The sequence below is a fragment of the Tachyglossus aculeatus genome, chromosome 21 (assembly GCF_015852505.1).
Source record: "Tachyglossus aculeatus isolate mTacAcu1 chromosome 21, mTacAcu1.pri, whole genome shotgun sequence".
NCBI classification, from domain to species: domain Eukaryota; kingdom Metazoa; phylum Chordata; class Mammalia; order Monotremata; family Tachyglossidae; genus Tachyglossus; species Tachyglossus aculeatus.
In genome coordinates this window covers 11,455,327-11,474,996 of record NC_052086.1, presented here as the reverse complement: position 1 = coordinate 11,474,996, position 19,670 = coordinate 11,455,327, and the positions used below count along the sequence as shown (strand labels likewise).

Below are 19,670 nucleotides of genomic sequence, written 5' to 3'. Positions count from 1 at the left end.
CCTCCACGTGGGCAGCCAGTCAGGCCAGGGGAAGGCAGAGACAGCTGGGGGGGGGGGGGGCGCGGTTATTATTATTATTGTTACTACCATTATTGTTAATATTACTGGTATCATTATTATTATTATCATTATCATTGTTATTATTATTATTATTATTATTTTCTGGCCTCCACGTGGGCAGCCAGTCAGGCCAGGGGAAGGCAGAGACAGCTGGGGGCGGGGGGGGTGGCGTGGTTATTATTATTATTGTTACTACCATTATTGTTAATATTACTGGTATCATTATTATTATTATCATTATCATTGTTATTATTATTATTATTATTCTCTGGCCTCCACGTGGGCAGCCAATCAGGCCAGGGGAAAGCAAAGACAGGTCGGGGGGGGGGGGGGGGGTGTTCCTTGAAGGAGGGACGGCGGCCGAAAAGGCCCATTCCTTTTCCGATCGCGAAGGGGCGTGGCCAGGGGGCGTGGCCTGGGCGGGGCGAACTTCCGCCCCTCCCCTCCTCCTCGTCGCCTCGGCTCCGGAACGCTCGGCTCCAGCCGCGAGGCGGACGGCGTTCGGGGACGGACCACTTCCAGCGCGGGGGCGTCACTTCCGGCGTGGAGACGTCACTTCCGGCGCGGAGGCCCACCGAACCGGAAGCCTTCCGCCGGGGGTGAGTTTGGGTTTTTAATCCTCCCATCGCACCCCTTTTGCTCAGTGGAAAGAGCCCGGGCTTTGGAGTCCGAGGTCATGGGTTCAAATCCCGCCTCCGCCAATTGCCAGCTGGGGGGCTTTGGGCAAGTCACTTCACTTCTCTGGGCCTCAGTTCCCTCATCTGGAAAATGGGGTTGAAGACTGTGAGCCCCACGTGGGACAATCTGATCACTTTTTAAATCCTCCCCAGCGCTTAGAACAGTGCTTTGCACATAGTAAGCGCTTAACAAATGCCATCATCATTATTATTATTATTCTCTGGGCCTCAGTGACCTCATCTGTCAAATGGGGATGAAGACTGTGAGCCCCCCGTGGGACAACCTGATCATCATCATCCTCAATCGTATTTATTGAGCGCTTACTATGTGCAGAGCACTGTACTAAGCGCTTGGGAAGTCCAAATTGGCAACATCTAGAGACAGTCCCTACCCAACAGTGGGCTCACAGTCTAAAAGGGGGAGACAGAGAACAAAACCAAACATACTAACAAAATAAAATAAATAGAATAGATATGTACAGATAAAATAAATAAATAGAGTAATAAATATGTACAAACATATATACACCTGATCACCTTGTATCCTCCCCAGCGCATAGAGCAGTGCTTGGCACCTAGTAAGCGCTTAACAAATGCCATCATCATCATCATTATTATTCTCTGGGCCTCAGTTCCCTCATCTGGAAAATGGGGTTGAAGACTGTGAGCCCCACGTGGGCCAACCTGATCACCTTATAACCTCCCCAGCGCTTAGAACAGTGCTTGGCGCATAGTAAGCGCTTAACAAATGCCATCATCATTATTATTATTCTCTGGGCCTCAGTGACCTCATCTGTCAAATGGGGATGAAGACTGTGAGCCCCCCCGTGGGGCAACCTGATCACCTTATAACCTCCCCAGTGCTTAGAACAGTTGCTTGGTGCATAGTAAGTGCTTAATAAATGCCATCATGATTATTATTATTATTGTTATACAAGGTGATCTTCTAGACTGTGAGCCCACTGTTGGGTAGGGGCCGTCTCTATATGTTGTGCTTAATAAATGCTATCATTATTATCATATTATTATTATTTTGCGGCCCGATCCCTGCCCGGATTGCCCGCTCCCCATGACGGGACCCAGATCCCGGCCTCGTCCCCACCCCACCCCTCTTCCTGTCCCGCCCCCTGTCCTCACCCCCATTCATTCATAATTATAATAATAATAATTGGCATCTGTTAAGCGCTTACTACTACTAATAGTAGTGGGGCTCACAGTCTCCATCCCCATTTGACAGATGAGGGAACTGAGGCCCAGAGAATAATAATAATAATAATAATAATAATGGCATTTATTAAGCGCTTACTATGTGCAAAGCACTGTTCTAAGCGCCGAGGAAGATACAAGGTAATCGGGTTGGCCCATGTGAGGCTCACAGTCTTCGTCCCCGTTTGACAGATGAGGGAACTGAGGCCCAGAGAATAATAATAATAATAATGATGGCGTTTATTAAGCACTTACTATGCACCAAGCACTGTTCTAAGCACTGGGGAGGATACAAGGTGATCAGGTTGGCCCATTTGGGGCTCATGGTCTTCATCCCCATTTGACAGATGAGGGAACTGAGGCCCAGAGAATAATAATAATAATAATAATAATTATGGCTTTTATTAAGCGCTTACTATGCGCAAAGCACCGTTCTAAGCGCCGAGGAAGATACAAGGTAATCAGGTTGGCCCATGTGGGGCTCACAGTCTTCGTCCCCATTTGACAGATGAGGGAACTGAGGCCCAGAGAATAATAATAATAATAATAATGATGGCATTTATTAAGCGCTTACTATGTGCAAAGCACCGTTCTAAGCGCCGAGGAAGATACAAGGTAATCAGGTTGGCCCATGTGGGGCTCACAGTCTTCGTCCCCATTTGACAGATGAGGGAACTGAGACCCAGAGAATAATAATAATAATGATGATGATGATGACGGCACTTATTAAGTGCTTACTATGTGCAAAGCACTGTTGTAAGTGCTGGGGGGGGGATACAGGGTGATCAGGTTGTCCCATGTGGGGCTCACAGTCTTCATCCCCATTTTACAGATGAGGGAACTGAGGCCCGGAGAAGTGAAGTGACCTGCCCAAAGTCATACAGCTGACAATTGGCAGAGTCGGAATTTGAACCCATGACCTCTGACTCCAAAGCCCGGGCTCTTTTCCACTGAACCGCGCTGAAGCGGAGTGACTTGCCCCAAAGTCACACAGCCGACAAGTGGCGGAGCCAGGATTCATTCAATCCTATTTATTGAGCGCTTACTGTGTGCAGAGCACTGTACTAAGCGCTTGGGAAGTACAAATCAGCAACACATAGAGACAGTCCCTCCCTGACAATGGGCTCACAGTCTAGAAGGGGGGAGACAGACAACAAAACAAAACATGGAGACAGGTGTCAAAGTCGTCAGAACAAATAGAAGTAAAGCTATATTCGCTCATTCAGTCGTATTTATTGAGCGCTTACTGTGTGCAGAGCGCTGTACTAAGCGCTTGGGAAGTCCAAGTTGGCAACGTATAGAGACGGTCCCTGCCCGACAGCGGGCTCACAGTCTAGAAGGGGGAGACGGACAACGAAACAAAATGTACTCGCAAAATAAAATAAATGGAATAGTAAATATGTACAAGTAAAGTAAATACAGTAATAAATCTGTACAAATATACATCCAGGTGCTGTGGGGAGGGGAAGGAGGTAGGGCGGGGGGAGAGGAAGGAGGGGGCTCAGTCTGGGAAGGCCTCCTGGAGGAGGTGAGCTCTCAGTAGGGCTTTGAAGGGAGGAAGAGAGCTAGCTTGGGGGATTCATTCAATCGTATTTATTGAGCGCTTACTGTGTGCAGAGCACTGGACTAAGCGCTTGGGAAGTCCAAGTTGGCAACGTATAGAGACGGTCCCTGCCCGACAGCGGGCTCACAGTCTAGAAGGGGGGAATCATCATCATCATCAATCGTATTTATTGAGCGCTTACTGTGTGCAGAGCACTGCACTAAGCGCTTGGGAAGGCCAAGTTGGCAACATCATCATTATCATCATCATCAGTCGTATTTCTTGAGCGCTTACTGTGTGCAGAGCACTGCACTAAGCGCTTGGGAAGTCCAAGTTGGCGACGTATAGAGACGGTCCCTACCCAACAGTGGGCTCACAGTCTAGAAGGGGGAGACAGAGGACAAAACCAAACATATTAACAAAATAAAATAAATAGAATAGATATGTACAAGTAAAATAAATAGAGTAGTAAATATCATCATCATCATCAATCGTATTTATTGAGCGCTTACTATGTGCAGAGCACTGCACTAAGCGCTTGGGAAGTCCAAGTTGGCAACATCATCATCATCATCAATCGTATTTATTGAGCGCTTACTATGTGCAGAGCACTGTACTAAGCGCTTGGGAAGTACAAATTGGCAACATATAGAGACAGTCCCTACCCAACAGCGGGCTCGCAGTCTAAAAGGGGGAGACAGAGAACAAAACCAAACATACTAGCAAAATAAAATAAATAGAATAGATATGTGCAAGTAAAATAGAGTAACAAATATGTACAAACATATATACAGGGGATGTGCGGAGGGAGTCGACGGCGGGCCGGGCGAGAACGAGGTACGGTGGTCTACGTTGCCAACTTGGACTTCCCAAGCGCTTAGCCCAGTGCTCTGCACACAGTAAGTGCTCAATAAATACGATTGATTAATTGACTGATTGAATGAGACTGTCTCTATAGGTTGCCAACTTGGACTTCCCAAGCGCTTAGTCCAGTGCTCTGCCCACAGTAAGTGCTCAATAAATACGATTGATTAATTGATTGATTGATTGAGACTGTCCCTATAGGTTGCCAACTTGGACTTCCCAAGCGCTTAGCCCGGTGCTCTGCCCACGGTAAGCGCTCAATCAATACGATTGATTAATTGATTGATTGATTGAGACTGTCTCTATAGGTTGCCAACTTGGACTTCCCAAGCGCTTAGTCCAGTGCTCTGCCCACAGTAAGCGCTCAATAAATACGATTGATTAATTGATTGATTGATTGAGACCGTCCCTATAGGTTGCCAACTTGGACTTCCCAAGCGCTTAGCCCGGTGCTCTGCACACGGTAAGCGCTCAATCAATACGATTGATCAATTGACTGATTGATTGAGACTGTCTCTATCGGTTGCCAACTTGGACTTCCCAAGCGCTTAGCCCGGTGCTCTGCACACAGTAAGCGCTCAATCAATACGATTGATCAATTGATTGATTGAGACTGTCTCTATAGGTTGCCAACTTGGACTTCCCAAGCGCTTAGCACAGTGCTCTGCACACAGTAAGCACTCAATAAATACGATTGATTAATTGATTGATTGATTGAGACTATAGGTTGCCAACTTGGACTTCCCAAGCGCTTAGCCCAGTGCTCTGCACACAGTAAGCTCTCAATCAATATGATTGATTAATTGACTGATTGATTGAGACTGTCTCTATAGGTTGCCGACTTGGACTTCCCAAGCGCTTAGCCCGGTGCTCTGCACACGGTAAGCGCTCAATAAATACGATTGATTGATTAATTGATTGATTGATTGAGACCGTCTCTATAGGTTGCCACCTTGGACTTCCCAAGCGCTTAGCCCAGTGCTCTGCCCACGGTAAGTGCTCAATCAATACGATTGATTAATTGATTGATTGATTGAGACCGTCTCTATCGGTTGCCAACTTGGACTTCCCAAGCGCTTAGCCCGGTGCTCTGCCCACGGTAAGCGCTCAATAAATGCGATTGATTAATTGATTGATTGATTGAGACTGTCTCTATCGGTTGCCAACTTGGACTTCCCAAGCGCTTAGCCCGGTGCTCTGCACACGGTAAGCGCTCAATCAATACGATTAATTGATTGATTGATTGAGACTATAGGTTGCCAACTTGGACTTCCCAAGCGCTTAGCCCGGTGCTCTGCACACGGTAAGCACTCAATCAATACGATTGATTAATTGATTGATTGATTGAGACTATAGGTTGCCAACTTGGACTTCCCAAGCGCTTAGCCCGGTGCTCTGCACACAGTAAGCGCTCAATCAATACGATTGATCAATTGATTGATTGATTGAGACTGTCTCTATAGGTTGCCAACTTGGACTTCCCAAGCGCTTAGCCCAGTGCTCTGCACACAGTAAGCGCTCAATAAATACGATTGATTAATTGATTGATTGAGACTGTCTCTATCGGTTGCCAACTTGGACTTCCCAAGCGCTTAGTCCAGTGCTCTGCCCACAGTAAGCGCTCAATAAATACGATTGATTAATTGATTGATTGATTGAGACCGTCTCTATAGGTTGCCAACTTGGACTTCCCAAGCGCTTAGCCCGGTGCTCTGCACACGGTAAGCGCTCAATCAATACGATTAATTGATTGATTGATTGAGACTATAGGTTGCCAACTTGGACTTCCCAAGCGCTTAGCCCGGTGCTCTGCACACGGTAAGCACTCAATCAATACGATTGATTAATTGATTGATTGATTGAGACTATAGGTTGCCAACTTGGACTTCCCAAGCGCTTAGCCCGGTGCTCTGCACACAGTAAGCGCTCAATCAATACGATTGATCAATTGATTGATTGATTGAGACTGTCTCTATAGGTTGCCAACTTGGACTTCCCAAGCGCTTAGCCCAGTGCTCTGCACACAGTAAGCGCTCAATAAATACGATTGATTAATTGATTGATTGATTGAGACTGTCTCTATCGGTTGCCAACTTGGACTTCCCAAGCGCTTAGTCCAGTGCTCTGCCCACAGTAAGCGCTCAATAAATACAATTGATTAATTGATTGATTGATTGAGACCGTCTCTATAGGTTGCCAACTTGGACTTCCCAAGCGCTTAGCCCGGTGCTCTGCACACAGTAAGCGCTCAATCAATACGATTAATTGATTGATTGATTGAGACTATAGGTTGCCAACTTGGACTTCCCAAGCGCTTAGCCCGGTGCTCTGCACACGGTAAGCACTCAATCAATACGATTGAATAATTGATTGATTGATTGAGACTATAGGTTGCCAACTTGGACTTCCCAAGCGCTTAGCCCGGTGCTCTGCACACAGTAAGCGCTCAATCAATACGATTGATCAATTGATTGATTGATTGAGACTGTCTCTATAGGTTGCCAACTTGGACTTCCCAAGTGCTTAGCCTGGTGCTCTGCCCACAGTAAGCGCTCAATCAATACAATTGATTAATTGATTGATTGATTGAGACTGTCTCTATCGGTTGCCAACTTGGACTTCCCAAGCGCTTAGCCCGGTGCTCTGCACACGGTAAGTGCTCAATCAATACGACTGATTAATTGATTGATTGATTGAGACTATAGGTTGCCAACTTGGACTTCCCAAGTGCTTAGCCCGGTGCTCTGCCCACAGTAAGCGCTAAATCAATACGATTGATTAATTGACTGATTGATTGAGACCGTCTCTATCGGTTGCCAACTTGGACTTCCCAAGCGCTTAGCCCGGTGCTCTGCACACAGTAAGCGCTCAATGAATACGATTGATTAATTGAGACTGTCTGTATAGGTTGCCAACTTGGACTTCCCAAGCGCTTAGCCCGGTGCTCTGCCCACGGTAAGCGCTCAATCAATACGATTGATTAATTGATTGATTGATTGAGACTATAGGTTGCCAGCTTGGACTTCCCAAGCGCTTAGCCCGGTGCTCTGCCCACGGTAAGCGCTCAATCAATACGATTTGATTGATTGATGGAGGAGGTTAGCGCGCCTCGCCTCCACCCCCGTCCTCACCCCCAGGCCTCGTCCACGCCGCGCCCCTCTCTCCAACCATCATCATCACCATCAAGCGTATTCATTGAGCGCTTACTACGCGCAGAGCACCGTCCCGCGTAGGAGCGCGTCCCGGCCGGCCGGGCCCATGGAGAAGATGGCCAGGGTCACCGCGGCCCCGGGGGGCAACGCCATCACGGGCCGGACCATGTTCTGCCACCTGGACGCCCCGGCCAACGCCATCGGCGTGTGCCGGGCCGCGGCCCAGGTGGTGGTGGCGGGCCGGAACATCTTCAAGATCTTCGCCATCGAGGAGGAGCAGTTCGCCGAGCGGCTGAACCTGCGGGTGGGCCGCAAGTCCTCGCTGAACTTCAGCTGCGCCGACGTGGTGTGGCACCAGATGGACGAGAACCTGCTGGCCACGGCGGCCACCAACGGGGTGGTGGTCACCTGGAACCTGGGCAAGCCCTCCCGCAACAAGCAGGACCAGCTGTTCACGGAGCACCGGAGGACCGTCAACAAGGTCTGCTTCCACCCCACCGAGGCCTACATGCTCCTCAGCGGCTCCCAGGACGGCTACATGAAGTGCTTCGACCTGCGCAAGCGGGATTCGGTCAGCACGTTCTCGGGTGAGAGGGCGAGGGGGGCCGGCGGGCACCCCGGGGGCAGCGGGGTGGGGAGGACGAGGGGCTCGGAGCCGGAATTCCCGCCTTCCCCGGCCCCGGCCCGACCTCTGGTCCCACGGCTGGCCGGGGACGGGTCCCTCGACCCCCCCCGGGCCTCGCTTTCCTGCCGTGGGAGATGCGATTCCGAGATCCGTCCTCCCTCTTGGGCGGCGGTGCCCACGCGGGACGGGGGAGGCGTCCCGCCGGGATTTCCTTCGTTCGCTCAGTCGTGTTTTGGGAGCGCGTGCTGGGTGCAGAGGGATCGGCAAATGGGAAGCGCTTAAAAATAATAATAATGATATTTCCTAAGCACTTACTATGTGCAAAGCACTGTTCTAAGCGCTTAATCAGTAGCGTGGTCAGCGCCGCTGTCTCCGAGATCCGTTCTCCCTGCGGGACGGGGAAGGCTTCCCGCCGGGATTTCCTTCGTTCGCTCAGTCGTATTTTGGGAGTGCGTAGTGTGTGCAGAGCGATCAGCAAATGGGAAGCGCTTAATAACAATAATAATGGTGTTTGCTAAGCACTTACTACGTGCAAAGCACTGTTCTGAGCGCTTAATGAGTAGCGTGGTCAGCGCCGCTGTCTTAAACAACCTCCGAGATCCGTTCTCCCTGCGGGACGGGGAAGGCTTCCCACCGGAATTTCCTTCGTTCACTCAGTCGGATTTTGGGAGCGCGTACTGGGTGCAGAGTGATCGGCAAATGGGAAGCGCTTAATAATAACTTCCTTACGGTCTACGTGCCGTTGGCGGAGTGATTGATTTGTTAGGTGGGGTGGAGGCCCCCCCATGCCCGCGAGGCTCCCATCTCCCGCCCCCGCGGAAGCAGCGGGGCTCAGTGGAAAGAGCCCGGGCTTCGGAGTCAGAGGCCACGGGTTCAAATCCTGGCTCCGCCAACCCTCAGCCGGGCGACTTGGGGCAAGTCACTTCTCTGGGCCCCAGTCACTCATCTGGAAAACGGGGATTAAAACCGTGAGCCTGCCGTGGGACCGTCTCGTAATTCGAACAGCACTTTGCACACATACTAAGCGCTTAATACACGCCGTCATCATTATTGTTATCTCTCTCTCGGGCGCAGGCCAGTCGGAGAGCGTGCGGGATGTGCAGTTCAGCCTCCGCGACTACTTCACGTTCGCCGCCACCTTCGAGAACGGCAACGTGCAGCTGTGGGACATCCGGCGGCCGGACCGCTACGAGAGGATGTTCACCGCCCACAACGGGCCCGTCTTCTGCTGCGACTGGCACCCCGAGGACAGGTGGGGCGCGGAGGGGGGGACGGGGCGGGACCCAAGGGGCGTCCAGCTCATTACCCTCCACCCCCCTGGTAGTCTCCCCCGGGGCGGACCTCTTCCCCCACCAACAGCAACCCCGGGGATCCCCCTCCCCACAACCGCCACGGTTGTCCTCCCAGTCGTTCGGAGGGATTTATTCATTCAGTCGTATTCAGTTCATTCAATTTGGTCGGATTTATTCATTCAGTCGTATTTATCGAGCGCTTACCGCGCCCAGAGCACTGGACTAAGCGCCCAGGAAGTCCAAGCCGCCAACACTCGGTCCCGACCCCACAGCGGGCTCGCGGTCTAGGAGGGGGGAGACGGACGACAAAACAAAACGCGGAGTCGTCGGAACAGCTGGAATTAAAGCTCCGTGCACAGATCGCGGGGCGGCGGTTTCCCGTGCCCCCCGGGCTTCCCCCCTGACAGTTTCCCTCCCCCCCCCGCCGGATGGAGCGGTGGGTCCGCGACGAGGGAGGGCCTCGGAGCGGAGGACGGCCGAGAAGGAGAAGCAGCCTGGCTCAGTGGAAAGAGCCCGGGCTTTGGAGTCCGAGGTCATGGGTTCGAGTCCCGGCTCCGCCCCTTGTCAGCTGGGCGACTTGGTCACTTCTCTGGGCCTCAGTTCCCTCAGATGGAAAATGGGGATGAAGACTGGGAGCCCCCCGTGGGACAACCTGATCACCTTGTATCCCCCCAAGCACTTAGAACAGTGCCTTGCACATAGTAATCGCTTAACAAGTACCATTATTATTATTATTATTATTATTATTCTCTGGGCCTCAGTTACCTCATCTGTTCACTGGGGATAATAATAATAATAATAATAATAATTGGCATTTGTTAAGCGCTTACTATGTGCAAAGCACTAGAACCATCATTATTATCATTATTATTATTATTATTCTTCTCTGGGCCTCAGTGACCTCATCCATTCACTGGGGATGAAGACCGGGAGCCCCACGGGGGACAACCTGATCATCTTGTATCCCCCCAAGCGCTTAGAACAGTGCTTTGCACATAGTAAGCGCTTAACAAGTACCGTCATTATTATTATTATTCTCTGGGCCTCAGTCACCTCATCTGTTCACTGGGGATGAAGACTGGGAGCCCCACGGGGGACAACCTGATCACCTTGAAGCGCTTAGAACAGTGCTTTGCACATAGTAAGCGCTTAACAAGTACCATCATTATTATTATTATTATTATTCTCTGAGCCTCAGTCACCTCATCTGTCCAATGGGGATGAAGACTGGGAGCCCCACGGGGGACAACCTGATCACCTTGTATCCCCCCAAGCGCTTAGAACAGTGCTTTGCACATAGTAAGCGCTTAACAAGTACCATCATTATTATTATTATTATTCTCTGGGCCTCAGTCACCTCATCTGTCCAATGGGGATGAAGACTGGGAGCCCCACGGGGGACAACCTGATCACCTTGAAGCGCTTAGAACAGCGCTTTGCACATAGTAAGCGCTTAACAAGTACCATCATTATTATTATTATTATTCTCTGAGCCTCAGTCTCCTCATCTGTCCAATGGGGATGAAGACTGGGAGCCCCACGGGGGCCGACCTGATCACCTCGTAACCTCCCCGGTGCTTAGCACCTAGTAAGCACTTCATGAGTAATAATAATAATAATGGTATTTGTAAAGCGCTTCCTCCGTGCTAAGCGCCGCTGGGGAGGTGACAAGGCGATCCGGTTGCCCCACCGGGGGCTCCCAGCTTCGATGTCCATTTTCCGGATGAGGCAACCGAGGCCCGGAGAAGTGAAGCGGCTCGCCCCAGGTCGCCCAGCCGGGGATTTGAACCCCGACCCCCAAGCCCGGGCTCTTCCCACCTAGCCCCGCTGCTTCTCCGAGCGGCCCCCGTTAGGATGAGGACCGCGAGCCCGCTGCCGGGTAGGGACCGTCTCCAGACGTTGCCGACTTCCCAAGCGCTCGGCGCGGTGCCCGGCCCACGGTGGGCGCTCCGTAAATACGACTGAGGAGGAGGAGGGGGGTCTCCCGCAGGGGCTGGCTGGCCACGGGCGGGCGCGACAAGATGGTGAAGGTGTGGGACATGAGCGCCAACCGGGCCAAGGAGATCTACTGCGTGCAGACCATCGCCTCGGTGGCCCGGGTGAAGTGGCGGCCCGAGTGCCGGCACCAGCTGGCCACCTGCTCCATGATGGTGGACCACAACATCTACGTGTGGGACGTGCGGCGGCCCTACATCCCGGCCGCCATGTTCGAGGAGCACCGCGACGTGACCACGGGCATCGCGTGGCGCCACCCGCACGACCCCTACTTCCTGCTGTCGGGCTCCAAGGACAGCACCCTGTACCAGCACGTCTTCCGGGACGCCAGCCAGCCGGTGGAGCGGGCCAACCCCGAGGGGCTCTGCTACGGGCTCTTCGGCGACCTGGCCTTCGCCGCCAAGGAGACCCTCGTGGCGGCGGCGGCGGCGGCGGCGGCGGACGCCGGGCGCCGGCCCTACCCGGGCGACCGGCGCCAGCCCATCTTCTTCAAGCGCCGCCTGGACCCGGCCGAGCCGTCCGAGGCCGTCTCCTCCAGCGCCCTGAGCGTCTTCGAGACGGAGCCCGGCGCGGCCGGCGCCGGCGTGCCCTGGTTCGTGGAGACGGCCCGCCGCTACGCCCTGGCGGGCCGGCCCCTGGCCGAGCTGTGCGACCACAACGCCAAGGTGGCCCGGGACCTGAACCGCAACCAGGTGGGTCGGCCGTCCCCGGCCCGGGGGGAAACCGAGGCCCGGCGGGCGGGGGGGGGGGGTCCCCCCGTCCCCGGCTCGGCCACCCGACCCCCGCCCGCCGGCCCCGCAGGTGGCCCAGACGTGGACCATGCTGAGGATCATCTACTGCAGCCCCCCGGGCCCCGGGCCCGCCGCCGTCAACCTGAGCCACAGCCTGGGCAAGGGCAGCGGCGGCCTGCCGCTCCTCAGCAGGTCAGACCCCCCGCCCCGGCCCCGCGTCCATCATCATCACCGTCATCAATCGTATTTATTGAGCGCTTACTGTGTGCGGAGCACTGCACTGAGCGCTTGGGAAGGACAAGTTGGCAACATAGAGAGACGGTCCCTCCCAGAAGGGAAAGGGGGAAACCGTCGCCGGCTGCCCTCCCCCTGCTTCTCACCCCTCTCCCTGTTGTCCTTCCCGGCTGCGGACCCGGGCCGTCATCATCATCATCATCAATCGTATTTATTGAGCGCTTACTGTGTGCGGAGCACTGGGCTGAGCGCTTGGGAAGTCCAAATTGGCAACCTATAGAGACAGTCCCTACCCACCAGCGGGCTCCCAGTCTAAAAGGGGGAGACAGAGAACGAAACCAAACATACCAACGCAATAAAATGAATGGATAGGTACACGTAAAATAAATCAATCAATAAATAGATCCGTACAGGTAAAAGAAAGAAAGAAATAGAGGGAGGTGAACGGGCAGGTAGCCACTTTCCTTCTTTACTGCTCCATCCGGACTCATTCTTCCTGGGTACAAGAACCCCGCGGCCGATCGGTCAACCTATTTTGCCCGCTCGGTGTCGATAACCGGGGGAGAGGAAGGAGGGGGCTCGGTGGGGGAAGGCCTCCTGGAGGAGGTGGGCTCCTCCCGTTGTGCCGGTGCCCCGGGTGGGGTGGAGCCCGCCGGTGGGCAGGGACCGTCTCCGCAGGGTGCCGACCGCTCGGCCCGGAGCGACGTCCGCCCTCCCCTTTTCCGGCCGTTTGCGTTACACCTGAGCCAGCTCTGGAGCAAGCAGCCTCCCCCCCCGTGCCCCTCCCGGCATCCCGCCTCCGACCCCCTCCAGCAGCAGGTCCGTCGGAGGGCATCCAGGAACCGCCGCCCCCGAAGCCCGACCCCCAGGGACGGAGCACGCTTATTATTATTATTATTATTATTATTATTATTATTATTATTATTATTATTATTATTGTTGTTGTTGTTGTTGTTGTTATTGTTATTATTATTATTTTGTCATTGTTATTATTGTTATTATTATTATCGTCATTATTATCATCGTCATTATTATTAATATATAATATGGTGGTATAATATAATGATATAATATAATATAATAATATAATATTAATATGATAATAATAATAGCAACAACAATAACAGTAATAATAATGACATTTATTAAGCGCTACTCGGAGCACATTTAATAATAATGATGATGATGGCATTTATTAAGCGCTACTCGGAGCACATTTAATAATGATAATGATGACGAGGGCATTTATTAAGCGCTACTCGGAGCATGTTTAATAATAATGATGATGAGGGCATTTATTGAGCGCTACTCGGAGCACATTTAATAATGATGATGATGATGGCATTTATTAAGCGCTACTCGGAGCACATTTAATAATGATAATGATGATGGCATTTATTAAGCGCTACTCGGAGCACATTTAATAATAATAATAATAATAATAATAGTAATAATAATGATAATGGCATTTATTAATTAAGCGCTACTCAGAGCACATTTAATAATAATGATGATGATGGCATTTATTAAGCGCTACTCGGAGCACATTTAATAATGATGATGATGATGGCATTTATTAAGCGCTACTCGGAGCACATTTAATAATGATAATGATGATGGCATTTATTAAGCGCTACTCGGAGCACATTTAATAATGATGATGATGATGGCATTTATTAAGCGCTACTCGGAGCACATTTAATAATGATAATGATGATGGCATTTATTAAGCGCTACTTGCAGCACATTTAATAATAATAATGATGATGGCATTTATTAAGCGCTACTCGGAGCACATTTTATAATAATAATGATGATGATGGCATTTATTAAGCGCTACTCACAGCACATTTAATAATAATAATGATGATGGCATTTATTAAGTGCTACTCGGAGCACATTTAATAATAATAATAATGATGGCATTTATTAAGTGCTACTCGGAGCACATTTAATAATAATAATAATAATAATAATGGCATTTATTAATTAAGCGCTACTCGGAGCACATTTAATAATAATAATAATAATGATGGAATTTATTAATTAAGCACTACTCGGAGCACATTTAATAATAATAATAATGGCATTTATTAAGCGCTACTCAGAGCACATTTTATAATAATAATGATGATGGCAGCATTTATTAAGCGCTACTCGGAGCACATTTAATAATAATAATGATGACGATGGCATTTATTAATTAAGCGCTACTCGGAGCACATTTAATAATAATAATAATAACGATGGCATTTATTAATTAAGCACTACTCGGAGCACATTTAATAATAATAATGGCATTTATTAAGCGCTACTCGGAGCACATTCAATAATAATAATGATGATGATGGCATTTATTAAGCGCTACTCAGAGCACATTTAATAATAATAATAATGATGATTGCATTTATGAAGCGCTACTCGAAGCACATTTAATAATAATAATGATGGCATTTATTAAGCGCTGCTCGGAGCACATTTAATAATAATAATGATGACGATGGCATTTATTAAGCGCTACTCGGAGCACATTTAATAATGATAATGATGACGATGGCATTTACTAAGCGCCTACTATGTGCAAAGCACTTCTAAGCGCTGGGGAGCTTCCAGGGTGACCAGGTTGTCCCACGCGGGGCTTGCAGTCTTCACCCCCAGATTCCATTTTCCAGATGAGGGAACTGAGAGAAGCAAAGTAACTGGCCCCAAGTCACCCAGCGGGCAATTGGTGGGGTCAGGATTCGAACCCGTGACCCCCGGGACTCCAAAGCCCGGGCTCTCTCCCCTGAGCCAACCCCCTGCCCGCCCCCCCCCCCAGCTTCAACCTGAAGGACCTGCCCGCCGGCCTGGGTGGCGAGGCCCGCCTGGACCGGAGCAAAGGGGAGAACCGGAGCGAGAGCGTCTTGCTGGACTCCTCCACCACCCTCATCGCCAACGACGGTGAGCGCCGGGAGCCCCCCGGGACCCCCGTTCTGTCGCCCCGCGGGAGGAAGGGGGGGGCCTAGGACGGGAGCCGTCGCCCTCTCCGTAAATCCCTCGAGGCCCGCTTCCCGCTCGAGTGGAAGCTGCCTGCGGCGCTCCCGGGCCCGGGTCTCAGTCGCCCCCCGACCCCTGCCGCCGCAGAGAACGAAGAGACGGAAGGCAGCGACGTCCCCGCCGACTACCTGCTGGGCGACGTGGACGGCGATGAAGACGAGCTGTACCTGATGGATCACGAGAACGCCCCCGGTGAGCCGGGGGGCCGCGGCGGGGACGGGGGGACGGGGGGTCCCGGGGCCGCGGCTCTGACCGGGGGCCGCGGCGGGGCCCAGGGGAGGAGGCGGCGGAGTACGTGCTGCCGCAGGAGGCCTTCCCGCTGCGCCACGAGATCGTGGACAACCCGGCCGGGCCCGACCAGCTGCAGGACAAGGCCGACTCGCCCCACGTCAGCGGCAACGAGGCGGAGACGGTGTCCCTGACGCCCGTGGAGTCCTTCTCGCTCATCTCCATCTCCCACGCCCCGTACGAGAGCCGCCTGCCCCCGGACTTCTTCGGCCCCACCGTGCGCGCCATGCTGCGCTTCTACGCCGCGCAGGGCGACGTGCAGACGGCCGCCTCGGTGCTCATCACGCTGGGCGAGCGCGTCCGCAGGGAGATCGACGAGCAGACCCAGGTGATCTCGGGGCCTCCGGCCTCCCCTGCCTCCCCCCGGGGAGGGCGGGGAGGGCCTTCTCCTCCCCCCGGGAGCCCTGGCCCACCCCCTGACTCGCCGCCGCCGCCCCCCCCCCTCCAGGAGCACTGGTACACCTCCTACATCGACCTGCTGCAGCGCTTCCGGCTCTGGAACGTCTCCAATCAGGTCATCAAGCTGAGCACGTGCCGGGCCATCACGGGCCTGAACCAGGCGTCCACCACCCTGCACATCAACTGCAGCAACTGCAAGCGGCCCATGAGCAACAAGGGCTGGATCTGCGACCGGTAAGCGGGGGGGCCGGGCCCTCCGGGACATGGCGGGGGTGCAGGTGGGGCCGGGGCCTTGCTTCGTCGAGGTCTCCCAGGGGTAGGGCATCTCCCTGGCTCGGGGCGGGAGCTGGAGTCGTGATAATAGCAATAAAAATGATGGCATTTATTACGCGCGTGCTATGTGCAAAGCACTGTCCTAAGCGCTGGGGCGGTTCCAAGGTGATCGGATTGCCCCACGGGGGGCTCCCAGTCTTCATCCCCATTCTCCAGATGAGGCCACCGAGGCCCAGACAAGTGAAGGGACTCGCCCAAAGTCACCCAGCTGACAATTGGCGGAGCCGGGGTCTGAACCCGTGACCTCCGCCTCCAAAGCCAGGGCTCTTTCCACCGAGCCACGCCGCTTGTTAAGCGCTTACTACGTGCCAAGCGCCGTTCCAGGCGCATCTTGGTGCGTCTCCCCTCCACTTGGCACGGAAGCCCCTCGGGGGCAGGAACTGGCTTTGGCCGTCCTCGCCGAAGCGCTCAGTATAGAGCCCGGCACTCAACGCGTCGGTCCGTTGTTGCTTTTCTGGAGCCGTGTACGACGCCTGTTAAGTGCTTCCTGCGTGCCGGGCACCGTACTAAGCGCTGGGGCGGATGCAGGCTTCGTGCCTTCAGCAGGCAGTGCGTTGTATTTGTTGAGCACGCCCTGCGTGCAGAGCACTGTACTATCACCATCAATCGTATTTATTGAGCGCTTACTGTGTGCAGAGCACTGTGCTAAGCGCTTGGGAAGTCCAAGTTGGCAACATCTAGAGACAGTCCCTACCCACCAGTGGGCTCACAGTCTAAAAGGGGGAGACGGAGAGCAAAACCAAACATACTAACTGTACTAAGCGCTTGGAAGAGTACAGTACCATTCATTCGTTCAGTTGTATTTATCGAGCGCTTACCGCGCGCGGGAGCCCCGTACCACGGAGTCGACGGATGCGATTCCTGCCCTCGAGGAGCTGACGACCCCCGTTAAAATTCCTAGCACGTTCCTTAGACGTTCCTAAGAACGTCTACGCCAGACTAGGGGTGTACTGGACACTTGGGAAAATCCCAGGGAGACACGAAACGCGTTCCCGGCCCGCCCCGGAGGAGCTCTGGCTCCAACTGGGGAGGAAAATTCAGCCATCCTCGGGCCGGGGAGGGGGAGGTCCGACCCGCTGCCCCGTGCTGACCGCCACCCGTGTCGGGCGCAGGTGTCGTCAGTGCGCCAGCACGTGCGCCGTGTGCCACCACGTGGTGAAGGGCCTCTTCGTCTGGTGCCAGGGCTGCAGCCACGGCGGGCACCTGCAGCACGTCATGAAGTGGCTGGAGAACAGCTCCCACTGCCCGGCGGGCTGCGGGCACCTCTGCGAGTACACCTGAGCCCGGGACCGGATCGGGGGGATCCCGTCTGGGACCCCGGTTATTGGGGACCGGGCCTGCTGGGGAAGGAGAGAGAGTGTGAATGTGTATGGGTTTCTTTTGGGGTGGCTTCCCCTCATCACCACCTTCCCTTGATCCTAAATAAAGGCAGGTGGCCCTGCTGTGGAGTGGGCCTCCCCTGACAGGCGGGGAACATGAGGGAGATAGGGCGGGCGCCCTGCAGCCAATGGCAGGCCGAGGAGGCGCGCGGGGACTGCTGGGGGTTGTAGTCCGGGGCGCCAAAATGGCGGCCCCGCCGCAGGGGCAGCTGGGAGTTGTAGGCCCAGGGCGCCGTAATGGCGGGAACGCCGCGGGGGCTGCTGGGGGTTGTAGTCCGCGAAGCCGCCATGGCGGACCCAACGCGGGGGCTGCCGGGAGCTGTATGCCGGGGCGCGGGGGCTGCTGGGGAGTGTAGTAAAGGGGGAACGTCATGGCGAGCCTGCCCCGAGGGCTGCTGGGAGTTGTAGGCCGGGGCGCGGGGATTGCTGGGGGTTGTAGGCCGAGGCGCCGTAATGGAGGGGCGGCCACGGGGGCCGCTGGGACTTATAATTGGGGGCGCCGGGATTTGGGGGGGCCTCCCACGGGGGCGGTTCGTGTCCCCCCCCGCCCCCCCCCTCCTCCGCCCGGCCCCGGGGTCATTTGAGGGGAAATCGGGCTTTAAACCGTTTTCTGAAAACGTCCCCGATTTTTTAATTGAATGGGGGGGGGCGGGGGGTCATCTGAGGACACAAATGGGGTCACGGGGAGTTCACGGGGCCATCTGAGGACACGAGCGGGGTCACGGAGAGTTCATCGGGTCATTTCAGGTCAAATCGGGCTTTAAACCATTTTCTGAAAATTTCCCCGATTTCAAAAGTGAAAGTGGGGTCATCCGAGGACACGAATGGGGTCACGGAGAGTTCACGGGGCCATCTGAGGACACGAGCGGGGTCACGGAGAGTTCATCGGGTCATTTCAGGTCAAATCGGGCTTTAAACCGTTTTCTGAAAATTTCCCCGATTTCAAAAGTGAAAGTGGGGTCATCTGAGGACACGAATGGGGTCACGGAGAGTTCACGGGGCCATTTGAGGACACGAGCGGGGTCACGGAGAGTTCATCGGGTCATTTCAGGTCAAATCGGGCTTTAAACCGTTTTCTGAAAATTTCCCCGATTTCAAAAGTGAAAGTGGGGTCATCTGAGGACACGAATGGGGTCACGGAGAGTTCACGGGGCCATTTGAGGACACGAGCGGGGTCACGGAGAGTTCATCGGGTCATTTCAGGTCAAATCGGGCTTTAAACCGTTTTCTGAAAATTTCCCCGATTTCAAAAGTGAAAGTGGGGTCATCTGAGGACACAAATGGGGTCACGGCGAGTTCACGGGGCCATCTGAGGACACGAGCGGGGTCACGGAGAGTTCATCGGGTCATTTCAGGTCAAATTGGGCTTTAAACCGTTTTCTGAAAATTTCCCCGATTTCAAAAGTGAAAGTGGGGTCATCTGAGGACACAAATGGGGTCACGGGGAGTTCACGGGGCCATCTGAGGACACGAGCGGGGTCACGGAGAGTTCATCGGGTCATTTCAGGTCAAATCGGGCTTTAAACCGTTTTCTGAAAATTTCCCCGATTTCAAAAGTGAAAGTGGGGTCATCTGAGGACACGAATGGGGTCACGGCGAGTTCACGGGGCCATCTGAGGACACGAGCGGGGTCACGGAGAGTTCATCGGGTCATTTCAGGTCAAATTGGGCTTTAAACCGTTTTCTGAAAATTTCCCCGATTTCAAAAGTGAAAGTGGGGTCATCTGAGGACACAAATGGGGTCACGGAGAGTTCACGGGGCCATCTGAGGACACGAGCGGGGTCACGGAGAGTTCATCGGGTCATTTGAGGTCAAATCGGGCTTTAAACCGTTTTCTGAAAATTTCCCCGATTTC

The 19,670-nt window shown here is 53.4% G+C and overlaps 1 protein-coding gene across 2 annotated transcripts; it reads left to right on the top strand.

Annotated features, from left to right (window-relative positions):
• The first annotated feature begins 4,367 nt into the window (after positions 1-4,367).
• Positions 4,368-17,865, top strand: WDR24 (WD repeat domain 24). 2 transcript variants are annotated; one of them, XM_038762903.1, is made up of 10 exons: positions 4,368-4,385; positions 7,567-8,089; positions 9,202-9,379; positions 11,410-12,106; positions 12,216-12,337; positions 15,198-15,319; positions 15,503-15,607; positions 15,691-16,031; positions 16,152-16,336; positions 17,548-17,865. In XM_038762903.1, the coding sequence occupies exons 2-10, from the start codon at positions 7,609-7,611 to the stop codon at positions 17,714-17,716; spliced, it is 2,400 nt and encodes a 799-aa protein (XP_038618831.1). In that variant the 5' UTR covers positions 4,368-4,385; positions 7,567-7,608; the 3' UTR covers positions 17,717-17,865. The 2 variants fall into 2 exon arrangements, with proteins under 2 accessions (XP_038618831.1, XP_038618830.1); XM_038762902.1 differs by lacking the exon at positions 4,368-4,385 and having other exon boundaries at positions 7,387-8,089.
• The last annotated feature ends 1,805 nt before the right edge of the window (positions 17,866-19,670 follow it).

Excerpts from the sequence above, each read along its gene's own strand:
- WDR24 (XM_038762903.1), top strand. The coding sequence starts at position 7,609 with ATGGAGAAGATGGCCAGGGTCACCGCGGCCCCGGGGGGCAACGCCATC. Across the intron at positions 8,090-9,201 it reads TTCGGTCAGCACGTTCTCGG|GCCAGTCGGAGAGCGTGCGG; the intron begins GTGAGAGGGCGA and ends TCTCGGGCGCAG. Across the intron at positions 15,320-15,502 it reads CACCCTCATCGCCAACGACG|AGAACGAAGAGACGGAAGGC; the intron begins GTGAGCGCCGGG and ends CTGCCGCCGCAG.